General features: G+C 43.6%; 3 protein-coding genes across 5 annotated transcripts; 2 read left to right on the top strand and 1 right to left on the bottom strand.

The window, feature by feature from the left end:
* Positions 1-2235: 2235 nt before the first annotated feature.
* MRPL32 (mitochondrial ribosomal protein L32) lies at positions 2236-4260 on the bottom strand. The gene is made up of 3 exons (XM_061996975.1): positions 4093-4260; positions 3645-3826; positions 2236-3065 (listed from the first exon to the last, which is right to left on the bottom strand). The coding sequence occupies exons 1-3, from the start codon at positions 4214-4216 to the stop codon at positions 2811-2813; spliced, it is 561 nt and encodes a 186-aa protein (XP_061852959.1). The 5' UTR covers positions 4217-4260; the 3' UTR covers positions 2236-2810.
* A 237-nt stretch (positions 4261-4497) lies between these two features.
* PSMA2 (proteasome 20S subunit alpha 2) lies at positions 4498-12025 on the top strand. The gene is made up of 8 exons (XM_061997299.1): positions 4498-4607; positions 6726-6802; positions 7996-8128; positions 8540-8662; positions 9065-9146; positions 10992-11065; positions 11482-11539; positions 11623-12025. The coding sequence occupies exons 1-8, from the start codon at positions 4567-4569 to the stop codon at positions 11737-11739; spliced, it is 705 nt and encodes a 234-aa protein (XP_061853283.1). The 5' UTR covers positions 4498-4566; the 3' UTR covers positions 11740-12025.
* A 4785-nt stretch (positions 12026-16810) lies between these two features.
* C5H7orf25 (chromosome 5 C7orf25 homolog) lies at positions 16811-20540 on the top strand. Of its 3 annotated transcripts, none has more exons than XM_061996655.1 (2): positions 16811-16909; positions 18252-20538. In XM_061996655.1, the coding sequence occupies exon 2, from the start codon at positions 18268-18270 to the stop codon at positions 19543-19545; it is 1278 nt and encodes a 425-aa protein (XP_061852639.1). In that variant the 5' UTR covers positions 16811-16909; positions 18252-18267; the 3' UTR covers positions 19546-20538. The 3 variants fall into 3 exon arrangements, with proteins under 3 accessions (XP_061852639.1, XP_061852636.1, XP_061852637.1); XM_061996652.1 differs by lacking the exon at positions 16811-16909 and adding an exon at positions 16914-16992 and having other exon boundaries at positions 18252-20540; XM_061996653.1 differs by lacking the exon at positions 16811-16909 and adding an exon at positions 17045-17149 and having other exon boundaries at positions 18252-20540.
* The last annotated feature ends 1029 nt before the right edge of the window (positions 20541-21569 follow it).

Below are 21569 nucleotides of genomic sequence, written 5' to 3'. Positions count from 1 at the left end.
GATTCGGTATTGGGAAAACCCGGACTGGATCACACACAGGATCTGTATTCGGTAGACAAAATGGTCTTTGGGAACCTTAGAAATTCCTGTAGCAAACTGGGAGATAAATAATCCTTTTTTATGCCATTTGAATGGCTAAATCTGCGGCAGAACTCTCAGCATCACCAGCCTAACACCTGGCTCTTGAGCCACATAGCATACCCTGAGGCAGTAAACACACACACACATCCCACTTCTGTCTGCATGACCTGGTCACTACTTAATTCTTCTTCTAAAGCAGATTGAAGGTGAACGTGGTTTCACAAAGACCACTGGGAATCACACAAAGAGCCTGGTGGAGTTTTGGCACAGAAGCAGGTAATGCCCCGTTGCTAGTTCAATCTTGGGAATTCAGTTTACTCTCTTTTGATGAAACACAACTTCTGACCCCAGGGTAAACATATTGTAATTTGCCCTACTGCATCTATCCTGGAGCATTAATATTTAACATAAATACATTCCTGATTTGTCAGAGGTGGATGAAGACTTGTGGGTAGTATGGAAATGGCATAGGCAGAAGAATCCTTCTGGGAGCCTGATTACTGAAAATCAGCTGCTATTTACACCGTTTATGCCATTCACTTCTCACAGCTGCTCAGTCTTTCATTTCCCAATGCAAGCCAGCTTTGCTTCGCTGCAGAGTCAGGGAATTTAAGGAAGTTACACCTGCAGGTTTTCTCTTTCTCTCCAGTGATTGCAGAGTTCAGCTTATAAAACTCCCTTGTGCGTTCTCAAACCTTCACCTTCCTTTTCTGTGAATTCTTTTTTTCTGCCTCTTTAGATGCATACATACTTTTCCAAGTATTTGTTGCTGATAATGAATCCAAAGCTCTCTTTTTAACCCTTGTTGCACTCCCAGTCTGTTCCTATGTCACACAAGATCCACTTGAGTCTGTCCTCATCAGAAAAATCAAGAAATGCAGCTAGAATACAAACTTATGTTAGAACTTTTGTTCACCTTCTATTTAACCTTTGAGAAAGGCTCCATACCCTATACCCAGGGACATCCTACTCTTTATGATGTCACTACCAATGTATATACCAGGCTGTGAACCACAGCAAACACAATTTTATATAGATACAGGACTCTAAAAATACTCAAACACACCACAAACAACTATGCATCCGATCTGCCTTTCCATGATTGCCTGTTTCCTTTCTCAGTAATGAAGTTCTTCAGAGGAGCCTAGGAACACCAAGTGGAAAAGGAGAAAGGGAGAGAGCTATAGTGTTATGGTTCTACTTGTTAGTGCTAAACGATGTACCAGCTGTGAGATTAAGGGAGGTGCAATTGCAGCTCTGAGCACCTGAAAAGCCTACCAGCAAGGGTTAATAAATAAAGAAGGGAAGGCTTCTGGGTTTCTGTATATTTTTTTTCTATTCTCAAGGAAGGGCACCTATACAATGGAAAAATCTGTGCATCCACCTAGTAGATAAAGGATTTGCAACACAAACTTGTTAGCTAGATTTGCTTCCATGGTGTTGGTAAGGTGTCATTCACTGTAGAATCAGAGAATCACAGAATCTTAAGGGTTGGAAGGGACCTCAACAGATCATCTAGTCCAATCCCCCTGTCAGAGCAGGACCACCTAGAGAAGGTCACACAGGAACTCATCCAGGTGGGTTCTGAACATCTCCAGAGACGGAGACTCAACAACCCATCTGGGCAGCCCCTTCCAGTGCTCCCTCACAGTGAAGAAATTCTTCCTTGTATTTCTTTGGAACCTCTTATGTTCCAGCTTGTACCCATTGCCCCTTGTCCTGTCATTGAGAACAGCCTGGCTCCATCCTCCTGACACCACCCTGTAACTGCACACCACTGGAGAGAACCAACACAGAGCAGAAGGCAGAGGTACCTCCTCTCTGCAGGAGACCCAAGAGAGTGTATGCTGTGCTTTGTGGTTTTCCAAGCAGACATTGATCATACAGCCTAAACAGAGTGGCTTCAGAGGATCAGCTTTTGATCCTGGTCAGATTTAGAGATTTCCAGTCATTACATTTGTTATTTCACTCAAGAAACCAGTACACTTTGGAAGAGGGGAAAAAAAGAAAGTCTTTCCAAACCCTTTTAAGATAAAGAGAATTATTTTGTATACTGAACACAGGAAGAAACATTTAACCTTCAGCCAGGTACAGAAAAAGTGCAAACACTTTATGGCAACCACTAGTTAGCTCAAAAGCAGGAATATCACTGAGCAGCTCAAACAGCAGCACTGTGGAGATATACAGACAGATTCTGTGAAAAGCCCCAGAAATAACTAGACAACTGTACCTTTCCATGTAAGTATCCTCTGTCTCTAATCAGCATTGGGTTTGAGAGTAGGAGGGTTTTTTTGAGTTGTATTTTTGATAAGAGCAGCAGCCAAAACCACAAAGGCAGATTTCCCCAGGAAATTTAACACACTTTATTTCAAATCTGTGGATGTTTTCTCTTTGTTAAAAAAAGAAGTTACCTGCAAAACCAGTAGAGAGCATTAACACACAAATCATTCAGTGTAATGGGTGCAGCTGTGCAAACCCAAGGCAGATGCTGATTTCTCTTTAATTGTTGAATGCTATTATGTATCACCAAGCAGTATTTCCCACTGCATGCTGCAGAAATGACACCTGACTGCAACACCATCTGGCACCACACGAGATTCCAGCAGGATTCCCAACAGTTTGTGGGTCTTCTCCATCAACATTGAGTGAACAAAGCAAGGAAGACATTGCTGAAAAACACCATCTTTCTTGCTGTAGCAACTGGTTTTGTTAGCATTAGTTCTATAGTATCAATTTTGAACAAACCAAGAGGGACGCTTCCTGGCTCTTTCAATGATTCTCTTGCCTTGGTCTTTCTCTGTGGGTTTTTCTCCATCATAAAGGACGACAGTCTCTACAGTCGGAGCATTAAATGGTCCTCCCTCCTTTTTACGCATTTCCTGCCGTATCAGTCGAGTTTCTGCTTTGACCTTTGCATAACAATAGCCACAAAGGACATGCTTCTGTTTCAAGTTTCCACACTCAGGGCAAATATCTATGTTCCTCTAAAAAACAGAAAATAGTACATTTTGTAATATTAACAACAAAAAACCCAAACCAAAACAACCACCAGAGGACAATCATACACTAGTGAAAACATTAAATAAAATATCAGAGACGTTCTATTGCCTTTTCAAAATGCATTCTTCTACATGACTTTTCTGTCATGTATTGCTATATCAAACGCTTACTGCTAAAAGTAGCCTATGAAGTCAATACCTGCCTCATTATGCATATTGATGTTAGGAAGACTAAAGACGTGTTAACTAGGTTAGAAACACAGAAAGTACACGTTTCCCATTTATATTAGCTCTTTCACTAAAATTCACATTTTGCTGGCTTGCACCTCAACTATCACCTTTTCTTTAACCATAGACTAAGGTCAGGTATGAATGTACCTGTTACAAAGTATTTTGAAGATGTTTTTGAAGATTACAATGTCTTTTGAAAAGCCTTTCACAATTCTCTAAACTCAGTGAGATGAAAAATGACTGCCTTATATCTTACTCCAGCGTGCCTGTTTGCCGTTAACGGAATTACGTGTAGTGAATAAGGTGGCAAGCCCCTGGGAATTCGGTGATTACCTTTACTTTGATGAGCTTATTGGGATGTCTCCGCCTGCAGCGGTTGACTTCAATGGTTCGCCTTTTCTTTGGCGCTGCCATCCAGAAGATGCTGTCTAAGAGGCTGGGGGCCTCAGCACTTTCTTGAGTGTCGCTTACTGGCTCTGGAAAAAAAGCTGGAGCTTGAACAGCTAATGCTGGTCCTGCAGGGGAAAAAAGTAATGTCACTCGTGACAAGCCAGCCCCATTTTCCGCGCAGCGACGACACAGGACGTGGGTGCTACAGAGGCCCCCAAAACGAGGAGAGGAGCGGCCAGCAGCGTCCCCAGCCCCGTTCCCTCACCGTCCCCTGGGCTCCGCGCTCTCCTGCTCCAGCCCCCTTCCTCCACCATCCAACCGTTAAAGATGGGTCCGGCAGCCCCGAAGCCGCCTTCTCCGTCAGCCCAGAGGGGAGCAGGCCGGTACGTACCCCAGGGCGGGCTCTGGTTCCCCGAGAAGCCCGGAAAGAGGCCGCGCTCCAGCCGGCCCCAGCAGCGCTGAAGGAGACCGCGAAGGCGCGGCAGCGGGGGAAACACCAGCAGCAGCGCGGCCATATTCCCATGCAGCCCCACAGACACCGCGCCGGGGAGCACTGCGCATGCGCGCCTGCCACTCAGCCTTCTGGGAAACCGAGTGCGCCTGGCGCTTGGCTGCAGGCCCGGGACGGAGGCCGGGACTCCAGTCCCAGCGTTGCTGTCGCTGCCACCCGCCTGTGGCGGCAGCTCAGCCCCGGGACTGCAATTCCCAGCAGGCCTCACCGCGCGCGTCTTGGCCAATCGCGTCCGCGGCACCCTTAGCTGCTCGCCGCCTTGCAGCCAATCGACGCGCGGCGTCCTGGCGCAGGAAGCGGAAGGAGCGCCCGCGCGGAGGGAAGGGGGACGCTAGTGGAGGGCCTCGTTCTAACATGGCGGAGCGCGGTTACAGTTTCTCGCTCACTACGTTCAGGTACGCGCGGGGAGAGGGCTGCGGGCCTGGGCTCGGGGCCAGCGGGCGGGTAGGCGGGCGAGGCGGGGGACAGCCTACTGCCTGTGTGGAGCGGCCTGCGGTGCCGGGGCAGGATGGAGCGGAGACTTTGCAGCGTCATCGCGTCCCCGGCGGCTCCACGGGTCCGGGCAGAAGGGGCGGGATGGGGGAAAGCGGCGAACATGAGGCGCCATCGCCTCGGAGGAGCGCACGGCTGCTGGGAATCATTATGAGCTTAATGGCTGCAGGTTGCGGCCAGGGATGGGGGCTGAGGTGAGATTCCCGGGTCCCACCTGGTCTCTGCTGCCGACCTCGGGCCCGTCGCGGCTTACATGTCCTCTCGTTGCTGTAAGTTGCAATCGCTGTGGGGCCATCCTAAGGTCAGTCTCATCACTGGTGGTGAAGTAGTTTAGCAGGCTTCGGGCCCTCATGCACATGCTTTGGGCTGGGTAGTAGTTGTGCAGTTATGAGCTGATGTGTGGTGATAGCACAGTGATTGTGCTTGGAGAGTTTGTTTCAGAACAAGCTTTGCAGGTGTGGGAACGAAAGAACCCTTTAGATAACTTTTAAGTATTTCCTTTCTTGCTGTACTTTGCCGATGGTACTGTTCTTGTATTTTGTATTCTGCACAGCCTAGACATGAGTTGACTGCATGTACAGAGTGAATGTGCTGTTGGAGTGGAGTCTGTTAAACTGATAAACGGTTAAACTCTTGATACATGTGCTTAAGAATAATTCAGAGAAAAGGAAGTTCCTAAGTATTAAACTATCAGGAATGATAATATATGCATAAAAAAGAAAAACTGAGTGTAAGAGTCTTTGTGCTTTGGTAAAGTTACCCTCTTCATCTCAGAGGAGAGTAATGCTGGGTAATTGGCAGCTGAGTTACTAAACTCATGTTGCAATTAAGCCAGTGAAGCAGTTCACAATCTGAAGCTAGGAAAAGAATCTTCTTCATGGGTGGATGCAGTCAGACTTGTCTGCTTTAGTCTAGTGGGTTGAATTTTTCTAAGGATGTTAAATTTTCTGTACCCTACGAAAGTGTGGCGCTCTCTGAAACTGGAGGGCATTTGATTTTATCCTTGCATGAAACAGAATACACTCACTTGTGCTTGCCTTTATTCACCTCTTGCTTGTACTGAGAATTATTTATTTTTGGTTGTGCTTATTTTTAAAATGTTTGGCTAGTATTCTTTGTATTTTAATTGTATAGGAAACTGGTTCTGGTTTGATAGTATTTTGTAGTAGAGAAACTGGAATTATTACTTTGTCACCTTTAGACACTATTTGCTTAAGGTATAACTAACTGCAGACATTGATCAGTGCTTGTTTTGTTTCTTCTGCCTTCTGAAAGCACTGAGTTACATAAGTTTCCATTTTACTTCTGCATCTGTTGAAACAGCAGTGTCTGAAATATAGCCCAGAGAACAGATCTCACTAGCAAAATCACATGTCCAATGAGTGACTGGCTGTGTGCTGCTCTTTTGTTGAGGATGGACCTCCTCAATCCCCCTTATTCTGATTGAGTTCATTGTCAAGCTGACACCTGCTCTCTTCTGATGATTCTGCATCAGTTATTGGAAGGACACAATCTGGAATGGGGGCTGTTTCCATCTTTTGCTGTTGACCTGATGTATTCTTGTTAGTCAGAGAGTAGTGACGATTTTGCTCAAATCTTTCAGCAATGAACACGAGTGTCTTGAAAACTTCTGCAAACCACATATGTGACAGAATTTCAGTAGAGAGTCATGATGCACTGTGAAGATTTTTCCCACTGAGTGGAAAACTTGTTTAAAATGCTATAAAGTTGGATAACAGACTTGTCATCGTTCGGTCTGTCTGCTTCCTATCTGGCACACCTTAGCTTTCATCAGAGTTGCAGGCAGGTCCTGTGGGAGTGTCCCAGGAGCACTGTGCAACAGTGAGTTCTGTGCTGAAGCAGCCCAGTTCTTTTAGAAGCTGTTAGGAATTTTCAGGCATGAGGTGGGTTGTTGTTTTGGATATGTTTGAGATTTTTAAAAATCTGATGGCTATAGGAAAGATTGAAGCATGTCTCAGTTATGTTAGGTTTACTTTTAATTTACATGTTCATTTTTTTAGTCCTTCTGGAAAGCTGGTGCAGATTGAATATGCCTTGGCTGCAGTAGCTGCAGGAGCTCCATCAGTTGGGATTAAAGGTATGTTCAAAAAAATAACTGCTTTAGTGAAGGATTCAGGATTCTGATTGTCATTTGAGATTACTCAAGTAGTTTGGACTATGTACTAGGTCTTTCTTCATCTCACCTTGTTACGTATTTTGTTTCTCTTTCAGTGTTTCTTTCTATGAGTTTAATGTTTCTCTTTTTTTTCTGCAATTCAATAACTTCTTTAAAAAGGGAATATGGAGCTCCATGTAAGAAGAGGAAAATTTCTTGGGTGGTTTTGGAGACACTCAGCAGATAGAATCAAAGAATGGTAGGCATTGGAAGGGATCTTTAGAGATCATCCAGTCCAATCCCCCTGCTAAAGCAGGTCCACCTAGATAGGTCACACAGGAATGTGTCCAGGGAGGTCTTGAAGATCTCCAGAGAGGGACACTCCATACCCACCCTGGGCAGCCTGAGACAGCTCCCTCACCTCAACAGTGAAATAGATTCTTCTTAAGATTAAATGGAACTTTTTGTGTTTCAGCTTCATCCCATTACCCCTTGTCCTGTCACTGGATACAACAGAAAAAAGTGATGCCCCAACCTCCTGATATTCTCCATTTAGATATTTGTAACTATTAATGAGATTTCCCCCTCAGTCTTCTCTTCTCCAGACTAAACAGCCCCAGTTCCTGAGCCTTTCCTCTTAAGGAAGATGCTCCAGTCCCCTGATCGTCTTGGTGGCTCTGTGCTGGACTCTCTCCAGCAGTTCTCTGTCCCTCTTGAGCTGGGGAGCCCAGAACTGGACACAGGACTCCAGATGAGGCCTCTGCAGGGCAGAGTAGAGGAGGAGCAGAACCTCCCTTGACCTGCTGGCCACACTCTTCTTGATACATCCCAGGATGCCATTGGCCTTTCTTTTTTTAAGAGTTCCTGTCTTTAATTAAATAATTCCAACTGTGTGTCCATATGTATAGAAGTTACAGAAAAAGTTACTTAACTGCTCAGTTATGTTTTTGAATCTTTGGAATGGAATTATGGAAGCTGTATGATAATTTAAAACGAGAAACCATGTGTTGGGTGAATTCATTGAAGTGTCGCTGTTGAAGATGATTGTAAACTGGAAGGGTTTTTTAAAGGGAAGAGCAAAATTCTTTACAGTCTGATAAACTTGTTTTGTGTGTTGACAACTTTCTATAATTTCAGTTTAATACATATATATATAAAATCTTGTTCCTTTCCAGCTGCAAATGGAGTGGTGTTGGCAACTGAGAAGAAGCAGAAATCTATTCTGTATGATGAAAGGAGTGTCCACAAAGTAGAACCAATTACCAAACATATAGGTTTAGTGTACAGCGGCATGGGTCCAGATTACAGGTACTAAAAACTTCTGTTCGGTTGCCATTTAGATGTACTTTCATACAGGAAATGTAAGACACACAAAGCAATTAGCTGTTTCTTTTAAAGTGTATGGCATAGTATGATGTTATATTACACTGTTTATGGAGTTCAGTTCTTAATCTGTTCAATAACTTGTCCAGTAACCTTTTATCTAAAGAGTGAATAGGGAAGAAACAGTGGTGTAATTCACCCTTGGTTTCAGTTTAAGTATTTTTGAGATGAATCACTTAATAAAGAATCAATCTATGTCTTCCAGTCTGTTTTCTTTCATTGGTGTTATGCCAGATGAATAATTCCTTAGCATAATATTTTAGTATGAGTTTTCAGTTCTAGCTGTAACAACAAGTTGGATTGTCTTTGACACACTGGTTTGTCTTTGTTTTATAGAGTACTTGTGCACAGAGCTCGGAAGCTAGCCCAGCAATATTACTTGGTTTATCATGAGCCCATCCCAACAGCTCAGCTAGTGCAGAGAATTGCTTCTGTGATGCAGGAATACACACAATCGGGGTATGTGCTTTTCTGAACTTTGAAGTTGCTTAGAAAGATGATGTTATTTAACTGTAAGAAATATCTACCTGATAATGGGGTTTTTTTCGTGCCAGAAAGGCAATTAGTTTTTCAGTGGACAATGTCCTCAGCAAGTGAAACAGCAGGAGGAGCATGGATTGGCAGCAAGTGACACAGGGTCTTCATGTCCTGCAAACAAATGTGTCAGATGAAGCAGTGTACTTTTGGTTTTGTTTCTGTTGACTCGCCATTCCTGATCACAGCTCTGGACTGGTGGGAAGTGTTTGAGGGAAGATTAATCCAAAAGAATTTATTCAGTGAAAACCAAAGGTGATTAAGTAAGACAATCAAGTGTGGGTGTTTTACTTTTTTGGTGTTGTGTTTTGTTGCTGTTGCCTGCAGTGGTGTTCGTCCATTCGGTGTATCGCTGCTGATCTGCGGCTGGAATGAAGGGCGGCCGTATTTATTTCAGTCGGATCCATCTGTAAGTATCTTCATAGACTCACAGAGTGGTTTGAGTTGGAAGGGACCTTAAATCGTAGAATGGTAGGGTTGGAAGGGACTTTTAGAGATCATCTAGTCCAAGCCCCCTGCAGAAGCCGATCAACCTAGATTAGGTCACATAGGAATGTGCCCAGGCTGGTCTTGAAGACCTCTAAGGAAGGAGCCTCCACACGCTCCCTGGGCAGCCTGTGCCAGGGCTCCCTCACCCTCATAGTAAAACAGTTTTTTTCTTATGTTTAAATGGAACTTTTTGTGTTCCAGCTTCATCCCATTAGCCCTTGTGCTGTTACTAGATACCATTGAAAAGAGGGATGCCCCAACCTCCTCACACCCACCATTTAGGTACTGTAAATATGATCCCCCCCCACAGTCTCCTCTTTTCTAGACTAAACAGCCCCCGTTCCTGCAGCCTTTCCTCATATGAAAGATATACCAGTCCCCTGATCATTTTGGTAGTCCTCTGATCATCTTAAAGCTCATCCTTTTCCAAACCCCCTGCCATGGACAGTCACCTTCCACCAGAGCAGCTTGCCCTGATCCCCATCCAGCCTGCCCTTGAACTCTGATAGGGATGGCGCATCTACAGCCTCTCTGGCCAACCTGTGCCTTTCCACTCTCACGGTGAAGAACTTCTTCCTTACATCTAACTTAAATCTCCCTTCTGTCTTAAAGCCGTTACCCCTTGTCCTATCACTACGTGCTGTTGTAAAATGTCTCTCTGGCTTCCTTGTAGGCCTTCTTTAGGTACTGCTTTTATTAATTATAAATTTGTAAATTTTACTGCTTCTATAAAACACCTGAAACTTTATATATGTTTATGAAATACTTCCTGGGATGAGAAGAGTGCAAAGCTTGAACAAAAGATCCCTTAACGTCAGAAGGAGTGCAATTCAGTAGATGCTTGGAGCAAGTCAGGATTGTTCTGCTTGTATCTGTATTGTTCGAGGGCTGGCAGCTGTTTGTGAGAGAAATCACCATCCCTTTTCATGCCTTCCCACCCAGTTGGTAGTGACAGCACAAATGGCATTCTGCAGCAGGTACTGGGGCGGGGGGGGGAAAGAGATTGCTTATGCTGCTCAAATAATTGTTCCCTAAACCAGATGGAAGTTAGGCCAGAATACGTTGACATCCTGGAATACAGTGCATATCCTTTAGAATTTAGTGGCAGTGGTTCATTTAACTGAGTTTATTTGCTGTGTTTGCACTTCTGAAAAATCACCTTTTAGTGCACAGGTGAGTTATGATGCTTTACATCAAACAAAACATGGTGAAGGCGTAGTGAGCATTGACAAGCTTCCAAAATTTGGCTTACTACTCTGCTCAAATGTAAAAAGCAACCTGTAGATCCCTTCTGTAAGGCAGCTTGATTAAGCTGACAGTCTCATACCAAAGGAGAGTGATGGCTAAGGATCCTGTTAATAGCTGAGATAAATCAGATGGATGATTTGCAGCAAACTGTTTACATAATCTTAAAAAGAATATATGGAGTGAAGCTCAGGACAGATCTGCCTGGTTTGTTGTCAAGGACAAACATGCCATTTCCGTTTAAGGAACCTCAAATCGAAACTATGCTAGAGACATACAAAATCAATTTTTCAAAGTAGTGGGAGGAAGAAAGTAGGTGAGGCTGTGTACAAATGTCTTGTACATTTTTACAACATAAGTTTCCGTATGAAGTTAATCTGAAGATGATCCAAAATAGTCTGTGGTATTCTCAAAACATTCAGGATCTTTGTAATAGCTTCTGTACATTTTACCAAGTCATCGAATATGTAATGTTTGATTAATTTTCATGAAGCAACTTAACAGATTGTTGTTTTTACAGGGTGCTTACTTTGCATGGAAAGCAACAGCAATGGGAAAAAATTACGTCAATGGGAAAACTTTCCTTGAGAAAAGGTAATGCATTTGATACTTGTCTGAAAGCATACTGTCTGCTTTGTTCAGGTTCTCTGTAAAACAGAATAAATAAAAAGGTTCAGTAATTTTAGATTATCAAAACAAAGTTTAAAAATACTTAGGATGCTTCCGGATTACTTATTTACACATGCACAGGATGATTGCTTTATTTAATCTCTAGTTTTGTGATTATGGGGAATTATTTCAGTTCAATAAACATTCAGTACATTTGCAGAGATGTTCTGTTCTAATCAGTGTCAGTAGGAAAAGGAGTGGTTTCTTTAAAACAGTAACTTTGACTATTAATATTTGTATGAGAAATAGGAAGACTTTGGTAGTGTTTGGGGTTTTGAAGAGACTACAGAATTATTAGGATCTTTGTCCTATGCTGAAATAACAGGAATTTCTCTTTACAGATACAATGAAGATTTGGAGCTTGAAGATGCTATCCATACAGCTATCTTAACACTAAAGGTTAGAAAAATATTTAAGAACTAAGTTTCTTACTGTTGTGACATCAGAATTGCAATTTGCTGAACTATATTGTTCTTTGACAGGAGAGTTTTGAAGGGCAAATGACAGAAGACAACATTGAAGTTGGCATCTGTAATGAAGCTGGTTTTAGGAGGCTCACTCCAACTGAGGTTAAGGACTACTTGGCTGCAATAGCATAGTAGAAACTGAATGAGACCACGTGATTCACACAAAGGTCTTTTTAATTTTGGCTACTTCAGTGTTTTTGTTTGCTGTTTTTGCATACTTATTTCTACATGTTTTTTTAAATAGCATGGGTGCAAATGCAGCAGTCCTGATATTGTAATACATGGAATCTTATTACAGGTAATTCTTTCCCTTGATATGTGGAATTTTGTACACAAGATACTGTACAAAATGTAAAGTTATAATGACAGCTTGAAAAAGGCTAAAGAATAAAATTTGGAGGTCATTCTTCTGGGAGAATGTGTCTGTCTTTTTTAATCACAGCTTGTTTATCTGCGTAAAGCTGAGATTTCAGTGTCTTTATTGTTGAGGAAACAATTTTCCACATACAGTCGTGATGAGCTCAAGTTAGACTTTCTTCTAAAGAACTGAATTTTTGAGAGACTAGGATAACTTTTTCACATCAGAATAAGTTTAAATGTTAGGTAACTTCCAGAATTGGTTTTATCTGGTGTAAAATACCATGTACTTTCCAGTCTTCCATTTCAGGTGTGAACTGTGATCTACTTGAGCAGCTCTGTTTTTGACCATCTTGGTCTATGCGTCTCAAGAACTTATTTTCTATTAGTTGGGTTATTTTCATGGACCTAGAAATTGCACCTTTTCAACCCTGAAATATTGTTAGAAATGAAGTAATAACTCTTATTGAAAACTAAATGCATTTATTACACTAATAAAAATCATCAGTAATTACAAAACAAAATGACAATATGTAACGTCATTACTTTATCCCTTGAATTGCCAAAGTATTCTCCAACTTGGAAGAGAACTTTAAAGGTCTGGTAATGAAAAGAACACTTAATTTATGCATCAACTCTCACAGGTGCAGAACTAGATGCTGGAATATTATTGTGTGTGAGTGTATGTATTGATACATTGGTTACATGTATAGAGTCATCCAAGTTAAACAGAAATACGATTTACTGCAAAAGAAACAGCATAAATCTGTGTACTGTTTTTCAGCAGAAATAATCTGGTCTACAGCCTTTTAAGTCATTGTTTACAGATTTTACTTGTTTTTTGAAGCAGCCTGATTGCTAAAATGTTGATAAACCAGAATTGATAGCTGGGTCACTGCTTGTACATACGTCTGAGCACACAGGGGAACAGCCTTGACATGTAACTAATGAAGAAAATACAAAGTATGAGTTAGTCTGCAGAAAGTAGCGTATGAGCTAGTTGATCTCTTCTTTCCAATGTCTGTCTTGTGATGTTTTCCGTTGTTATTAGGTAAATAAGGATTTCTGAAGCATGTCATAAATGAAGCTTTATTTCTTAATGTTGGAAATAAAAGCTGTGTCCAGACAGTTTGTTAAGACTTTTGAGTATTTTACTCTGAAAACCAATCCATGCTCTGGTTGTTCTTCTAGAGAAAGTGAGCTGGGAACTGAAACGGGAGACTTTATGTTGTTAGGTCTTTAAATTAAGCTTCTTGGGACATTCAGAAAAGCAGAATGCCACTTGAATATTCACACACAGTTTTTAATGCTATGTAAGTGTTTAGTGGAGTTTTATATGTGAAAAAATGCAGCTAGTGCAGCTAGGTATGCCAGAAAGTGATTAGTGTGAACTGCAGTAGCTTAATTGCCTCCCCTACTAGAAACAGTTGATGAGTGAAGAACACCCTATAGGAAAGTATTTGAAATCAAAGCCATTTCGGGTAAATTGTGCCAGCTCACTGCTCAGATGGTAACAATGAGGCAAACAAACAAAAAATGTTTGAAGATGTGAGAGTGTGGTTTGTGTTTTGATTAGGGATTTTTTTGTTGTTGTTGCTTGGGTTTCTTTTAAGTTATTCAACAACTTCTATATCTATAGAATGTTACTTGTTTTTAACAAATGCAGAAGGGAAGTGACAAACCAGTATCTTCCATCTTCTGCTGTGGTTTAACAGTTTAAATGTAGTAATTGTTCTGTGTATTGGCCAGAAATCTGCTGTGCTCTGAGTGAGGAAAGTGCTGCCCCTCAGATACCTGATAATTGGTATAAATATTGAGGGGGTTTTGTCTTTTTCCCCTCACCCCATGAGGACAAACAGCTGTTACCACACAGGGCAGTTTTGCTGAGTGTGTATCTTAGAAGTGGTGTTGGGTTTACTTCATGTTGTTAAGGATCAGTGTAAATGGATGGCAGCATGAAATCAGTATGTTTGAGTTGGTCAAGTAATGTGCAATTTGATGACTATTAAATGATGGCACCTTTTGAGAACACACAGAAATGTGCCTTGAGAAAGATGAGAATGTGGTCAGTAGGCTATCATAGCACTCAATGTTAGTACATAGTCTCCTTTTAGGACAAAGCCTGAAAATGATGATCAGTTGTAATTTTCCTTTGAGAGTGCTTTCCTCAGGTCTCTGTCTGAGGAATAATCCTGTAATCTCTGTCATCACTGCTGTGGTAATATACAATTGCTCTGTGTGAAACAAGAAGAGTAGGTCTATACCATAGTCTAATGTTGTCACTTACTCATTTTGATGAGCCACTAAGTTGGTAATCGAGACAGACTTTATACTGTTAAGAACCGATTCCTAAAGCTCCCTGATACACTTAAGTCTTACAGAGAATCAGAGTTCATGGTACTTGGTGTAATTTGGAAAGAATATGCGTAATATGTTGAACTCAGGCTTTATTTAGAACATTAATCTTTTTCCGTTCAAAGTCCTTGGAATTTGAGGAAATAGTACTTTTGAGATGTATTTCTTAAATAATAAAATCACTTCAGGGGTGAGATGGTACGATGGAGTAGCAAATTATGTTGGTGATTGTTACCATTTTCCAAAAGTGCAGTTTTAAAAATTACCTTATTTTAGCTGTGTTTGTTTTGTAAAACAATTCACTGCATAAATAGAGGTCAAGGGAGAATCAAGTGGACACTCTTCATTTGTGAGAAATGGCAAATTGCAAGCTCAATTGCTTAAGCTGCCCACAAAGTATGACTTTGCTTCGTTTAGCTGTACACCATGATGAGGTGCAGAAAGCTGACGACCCTGAGGGAGAATGTAACTGTGGAGGATTCGCTTGCACCTATCCACGGAAACCTGTCTACTTGAGTAAACCCCTGTGTCACTTGTATACCAACACCCGAGGCCTAGGAAATAAGCAGGAGGAACTGGAGATATGAGTGCAGATGCAGGGCCATAATCTCATTGCTATGACAGAGATGTAAGGAGGATGTCAGTGTCACTGTAGTCTTCAGAAAGGTCAAGGAGGAGGACCTGGCAAATTACAGGCCAGTCCATCTCACCTCCATCCCTGGAAAGCTGATGGAACAACTCATCCTCGATAACATTTATAAATGCATGAATGAAAAGGTGGTGTGGTCGTTTAGCTCTGGCTTGGTGCCAGCTCCCCCTCCTAAACTAGACAGGAGAGAAAGAAAAATAGTGGTTTTGTGTGTTAAGGACAGGGAGATCACTCAGCAACTACCATCACTGGCACAACAGACTCAAACTTGGGGAGAAAAGGGCTTGATTTATTAATGAACCATCAGAACAGGAAGCTGAGAAATAAATCTGAATCTTAAACCCTCCCTCTTCCTAGGCCTCTCCTTCCTTCCCCTCTGCTCCCCCAGTGGCATGAGCACTGGGAGTTGCAGTCAATTCATTACAGATGAATTCATTACAGACTTTGCTGCTGCTTCCTCTCAGGAGGAGGCATCTTCACACTTCCCACTGCTACACTGTGGGGTCCCTCCCGCAGGAGACAGTCTTTCATGAACATCTCCAACCTGTGTCCTTCCCAGAGGCTACAATTCCTCATGAACTGCTCCAGCATGGGGCCTCCCACGGAGGCAGTTCCTCACCCACTTGCCCCAATGTGGGTCATCCACTGGGAGAACAGTCCTTCAGGTACCGACTGCTCCTCTGTGGGTCACTCACAGGATCACAAATCCTAACAGCAACCTGCTCTCCTGTGGGCTTCTCTCTCCCCATGAGCTCCCAGGTCCTGCCAGGAGCTTGCTCCAGTTTGGGCTTCCCACAGAGTCACAGCCTCCTTCAGACATCCACCTGCTCGCTGTGGGTTCCTCCATGGGCTGTGAGTGGATCTGTATGCCCCTGTGGCTTCCACGGGCTGCAGGGGCACAGGTGCCTCACCATGGTCCTCACTACAGGTCACAGGGGAGTCTTTCTTCCAGGGCCTAAGCATCCTTCTCCCCTGACCTTGGTGTCCGCAGAGGTATCACCCTTCACATGACATCTGATCACTTAAAGTAACGTTGATTTGCATGTTCTGGAAGACGATCTGCTCAGGATAGTGTGACACCTATGAGGAACAGAGAATTCCTTTAGGCTTTGTTTAACTAGTTAGAATGGGAGCTGAGAACAGTATCGCCATTTCAGGAGGCTATGACTTCAGGCAGGTTCCCGTGTGACAGAAGACATGGGTGCCCTTACAAGCCCCTTACAACCTGTCTTGGCTTACTTTTGCTTTGTGCATCTTGTGAAATCATTTAGACAAGTAAAGACAATGAATGTAAGAACATGACTGTAGTAGAGGGAGAGAAAACAAATTCCTCTGCTCTTCAGGAATATTGTTGCCACAGGGTGAGAGGCTAGAGACCATGGAGATGGCTACTACTTGGAAGAAGGCAACAACTCAGGGTAAATAAGGAGAACGCTTGCCTCACATTTAGCACCAAAAGGTTTAGTAAGGCCCATTTTTGTTACCTAAACGTCACGGACCCAGCATGTATTTATTCAGCCATGGCTGCTGAAGTAAAAGTGCAAAGCCTGCCTGGAACCTGTTCCTTTTTGACCTGATCTGCTTTAGCAGGGGGATTGGAGTAGATGGGTAAGGTAAGTAAAGGTCCCTTCCATTCTGTGATTCTAAGGCTGACTTGTCTCTGACCTGTCTGACCGCAGGTAATGGCTATGCGCCTTAAAGAACGGGTTTTCGGGATAAAATAAGGTCAGCAGCAGTGAGGCCGGAGCGAGCCCAGCCGGGAGGGCAGGGGCCGGCGGGGCGGGCGCGGCGGCTGTCCCCGCCCGGCGGCCGCGGGGGAGGTGCTGGCCCGGGCCGCTTCCTGCCGCAGCCCGGGGTGAAGGCTGCTGCCGCCGCTTTGGCAGTGCAGCGGCGGGGGAAGCGGGCTCCGGGAGCGCACGGGCAGAGGCGAGGCTGTTGGAGGTGAGCCGAGCCCGGTCTGGGCGCGCTCTGATAGTGAGCGGGAGGCAGGAGTCCGTCTCCCGTCGCCCCCCCTGCCGGGGAAGGTGCGTGGGCGTGAGGGCAGGGCAAGGGCGAGCAGCCGGGGCGCGCCGGTGCCGCCGAGACGGAGCGGGGCAAGCGCTGAGGGCACCGTGCCCTTACCCAAGATGGCGCCGTGACCGTCCCGGCGCCGCTCTGACGTGGTGGCGGAGCGGGGGGAAGGTGAGGGAGGCACGGACCAGGGCCTGAGGGCAAGGCGGCGATTCGAGCGGCCCCTTTGCGCGGCTGCTGAGGCGGGGCGGGTGGGCGGACGAGGGGCGGAAACAGTCCTTCCAGGTGGTGGGCTGAATCCGCGCTGTGGAGAGCGGGTTCGGGGGTTTTATTCCCATCTCAAGGAGCAGTTCTTCTGAGCTGTTACGGTTGATGATGAGGCCGCCTGTTACTTGCAGTTGGTGGTGGTTAAAAGGGAGTGGGCTTAATTTTACTGAAAAAAATTGAAGTAAGCTTCTTCCCGAAGCCTGCTTACAGAAATTGAAGCTGCTGTGTTGAGAAGTGCCAAAGCAGTAACTCTGGGTTTTTGTTCATTGCTTTATTTGTAAGAATAAACCTGTGGCAAGGGTGAGCACTTTTGTGGGCAAGGGCTGATTTCTAGATCCCCCTGGCTCCAGAATGATGAACTGTAGCCTGTTGTGATTTTGTGTAATGTTGAAACTTTGCCCAGAGGTTGTTTGGGCCTCGTTCACTGTGTTGTACTATGTACATTGGGAGCTGGAGAGGACAGAGCTGTGCTACTTGTAATTGTAAAATACAGTTCTATGCTTTGTTAAAGTCATTGTTGAGCGCCACGTGTCACAGTTTTTATGCATGTCTGTAAGCACGGTGGGTAGCTTTTATATTTTACTGGTAGCTGTGGTGAGAGGTAGAGACAAGATTTACTTTAATGGCAATAGCAGGATTTCTAATTTTGCTCTGGATGGCAACTTTTGCAACTGAGCTGTGACAACTGAGATCTGTCTAAGTGATTAGCATGGTGAAGGGCTCATATATCAAGGGAGGATACCACAAACTTACAAAGTGCATGCTTGAATGCTGCTGAGAATTGAGATCTTCTGAGGCTGTGGGTTAGATACCCGGAGAAGAGGGAAGGAACCTGAACTCTTTGATAGGACTTGTGCTGAGGTTCCTGATGCTTGTGCTCTACCATACTGGTAGCTGTTGTGCTAAGTCTGCTGCAACCCTCCAGTGTATACAGTTGCAAAAACCTCTTTTGACTGTATCATTGACCATGTTAATAGCAATCTAATCCTTTGCTTTCATTTCATAGGAATAATGTTTCCAACATGTCTGTGCAATCGCTACTTTGTGAAAGAATTGATGTTGCCAAAGAATTGATCAAGAGAGCAGAAGCCCTTTCCAAGTCCCAGAAAAGAAGAATAGAAGGTGGGGCAAAACTATGTGGCAAATTGAAAGCTGAGCTAAACTTCTTACACAAAGTGGCGGCAGGGAAGGTGGCTATCAAAGAATCCCATTTGCAGAGTACAAACCTTACCCATCTCCAAGCCATTATTCAGTCAGCAGAGAATCTGGAGGATATCGTCAGTGTCCTCCACGTCTTTGCTTATGAGGACAGGTTTGGAGACAAGCAAACACTGGTGGTAGATGTTGTTGCAAATGGAGGTCACACGTGGGTGAAGGCCATTGGTCGGAAGGCTGAGGCCCTGCATAACATCTGGCTGGGGAGAGGCCAGTATGGTGACAAAAGCATCATCCAGCAGGCAGAGGACTTCCTGCTGGCAAGCCATCAGCAGCCAGTGGAGTACAGTAACCCCCACATCATCTTTGCATTCTACAACAGTGTGTCCAGTCCTATGGCAGAGAGACTCAAAGAGATGGGAATATCTGTGCGAGGAGACATTGTGGCTGTGAACTTGCTGGCAGAGCCATCTATAGAAAACCAGCACCTTAGTGCCAGTGAATCAGATGAAGAAGGCCCTGAACTGCAGGTGACCAAAGTAGACCGGGAGAATTTAGTGGCCAGCATTGCTTTTCCTACCCAGATCAAAGTAAACGTGTGCAACAGAGTTAACTTGGACATCACAACCTTAATAACCTACGTCTCTGCTCTTAGCTATGGTGGCTGCTACTTCATCTTCAAAGAAAAAGTGCTAACAGAGCAAGCGGCTCAAGAGAGGAGAGAAAGAGTCCTGCCTCAGCTGGAGGAGTTCATGGAGGGGAAAGAGCTCTTTGCCTGTGAATCTGCCATCAGAGATTTTCAGTCCATCTTGGAAACGCTGGGAGGACCTGGGGAGAAAGAGCGAGCTGCATTGCTGCTTAAAAGAATTAACATGGTGCCAGATCAGCCATCTGACCGTGCCTTAGGACTAGTGGCTAGTTCAAAAATCAACAGCCGTTCTCTTGCCATCTTTGGGACAGGAGACTCTTTAAAAGCCATCACCATGACAGCAAACAGTGGCTTTGTGAGGGCAGCTGCTAACCAAGGTGTCAAGTTCAGTGTTTTCATCCATCAGCCGCGAGCGTTGACGGAAAGCAAGGAGTGTGTTGCCACACCTTTATCAGAGAATTGCCCTCCTGATAATGGACTGACAGACATTAAATGAGTTAGAAACATTTCAGGTGCTGCAGGAGAGGCATTTGGAGAAATGAGAGTCATCAGAATACATTTTTGGATGTGTATCAGTGCAAACAGTTAAATGTAGCAGTGGAAGGGTTCTTCAAGGGATTTGCAATATCTTTACTCAATTCCTGCTTTTTGGGTTCAGCTGATGATGAGTTTATTCACTAATAAGAGTTTAGTGATAACTGTCAAATGGCTTATGGTATGTTAATCCTATCCATCCCTATTAAAAAGTGAAGGTAAAGCACGGTTGCCTTTGTACCCATGTCTTTTTCTTGCCCTTTTCAGAGACATTAAGTTCAGCACCTTAGGTGGACTTTAGAGGAACTTAAATCTTTCTTTCACCTGTCGGTTCAGAGTTACTTTATATAGAGACCTACACCTTTTTGTGTGTTTGCTCTTTCCTGAAGACATGACTAGCAGCCACAAAGAGAAACCAAGCTAAGCCTTCCTTTCTTTTCAGAAAGGAACTTCTATACATATACCACGTTAGACTGAATTAAGTAGCAGCTTTAAAATTCCTGGAAAAAACAATTGAAAATGGAGTCTGTTGGCACTAATACAACTCTTAGGTCAAACTGGACAGCCAGTGACAGCAGAACAGGAGGCAAATCTGCTTCCCTTTTTTATTAGCCTTTTCCCAAGTGCAAAGTCTTGGCTGGGTGCAAAACACAGCTTGAGCCTTCAGATAACAGAATCTTCCTAAACTGAGCCAGCTTCCAGGTAGCTTTTCATGGTAGTGAGCTCTGCTGAGGACTCATGGTGAACTTGAATTTGGCTTTGTTGCTTGTGAATTAGCTAAAAAAAAAGCCTCACTGAGATTCTTAACTGTTGATGCAGTGGAGGAGGTGGTTGTGGGGTATGTTAAATGCTAGTTTGCCCTGTGGTAGAGCGAAGCTTTTTCATTAGTGTTGCCATTGATGGTTTTATTCAAAGGGTAGAATAAACAGTATTTTATTCCCTTTATTTTATTTTTTTTTTCAGGAAAGATTTACTATTTTAGAAGTCTTTCTAGAGCACTTGCTCTTTGGTATTAATTTGTATCAGGTTCCTGGTGGAAAATTTTGAGATGTCAGAATGAACCTCTTGGCCCTGAGCTATGCATTTTATCAGGTCAGTGAAAGAGATATCCACTGAATATTTTATAGACTGTTCAACACGATAGAATTATTATACAGTTTAGAGTTTGGGCTAAGAACATTTCCTTCTCTCTAGTCACTTTGCTCTTAATTTTTTTTCCTACAGTATCAAGTAGCTGCAGTGCTTCTCTTGGAAAGAAATAGGTAGAGACCGTGGCTTTCTGCAGTACTCTTGTATACTCCAGCACTGGTGTAAAGATACTGACGTGAGCAAAACTGCTCTGCATGCCTCTTCCAGCTGTTTCCCATTCAGTACTCTTGAATTTCCTCTTGGGCACCCTCTAAGCACCTAATGTTTCTCCAAACCACAGATGAAAGGGCAGTGAGCAACCCACATTTCATACACAGTAGATGACCTAGAGAAAGTAATGAAAAGCAAGCAAGGGCTGGATTGTCTATATGAGAAATGGGCAAGCTCTGTTTGCTATATTTAGTCACTCCTGCTGCTGTAGAGCTAGCTGACTTGTTTTGGAGTGATAGTTTTGTATGAACGTTACACCTCTGTTTAAAAGCCTCTGTATCTAGAGCCATCGTGTGGTGATTTTCTTCATTACCAGTCATTATTGCCCAATGCAGTATTTGTTACTGAATCTGTTCTCTTTCTCTTACCAGTTTCTGCTGATCATGTGAGAAATATTTTATGAATGCAAACCTCTCAAATTTATCTGTACCACTGTGTCATTTGGAGGGGTTTTATTGTAATTCCGAGTCTCCCTGATGCCATAAAAAACTCAGAATGTGGATCATCTAATTTTTTTTCTGTGAACTATTTTACCTTAAGTGGTTTTCTGCCTTATGGCTCAAACAGAGTCCTGGGAATCTGTAGGAATTGCTTTGTAAGGTGAAATTTGAAACATTGCCAGCTAAG

Source organism: Colius striatus, chromosome 5, assembly GCF_028858725.1.
Source record: "Colius striatus isolate bColStr4 chromosome 5, bColStr4.1.hap1, whole genome shotgun sequence".
Classification (NCBI taxonomy): Eukaryota; Metazoa; Chordata; class Aves; order Coliiformes; family Coliidae; genus Colius; species Colius striatus.
Note: the sequence above shows the minus strand (reverse complement) of the source record. Positions and strands in the feature narration are given on the sequence as shown.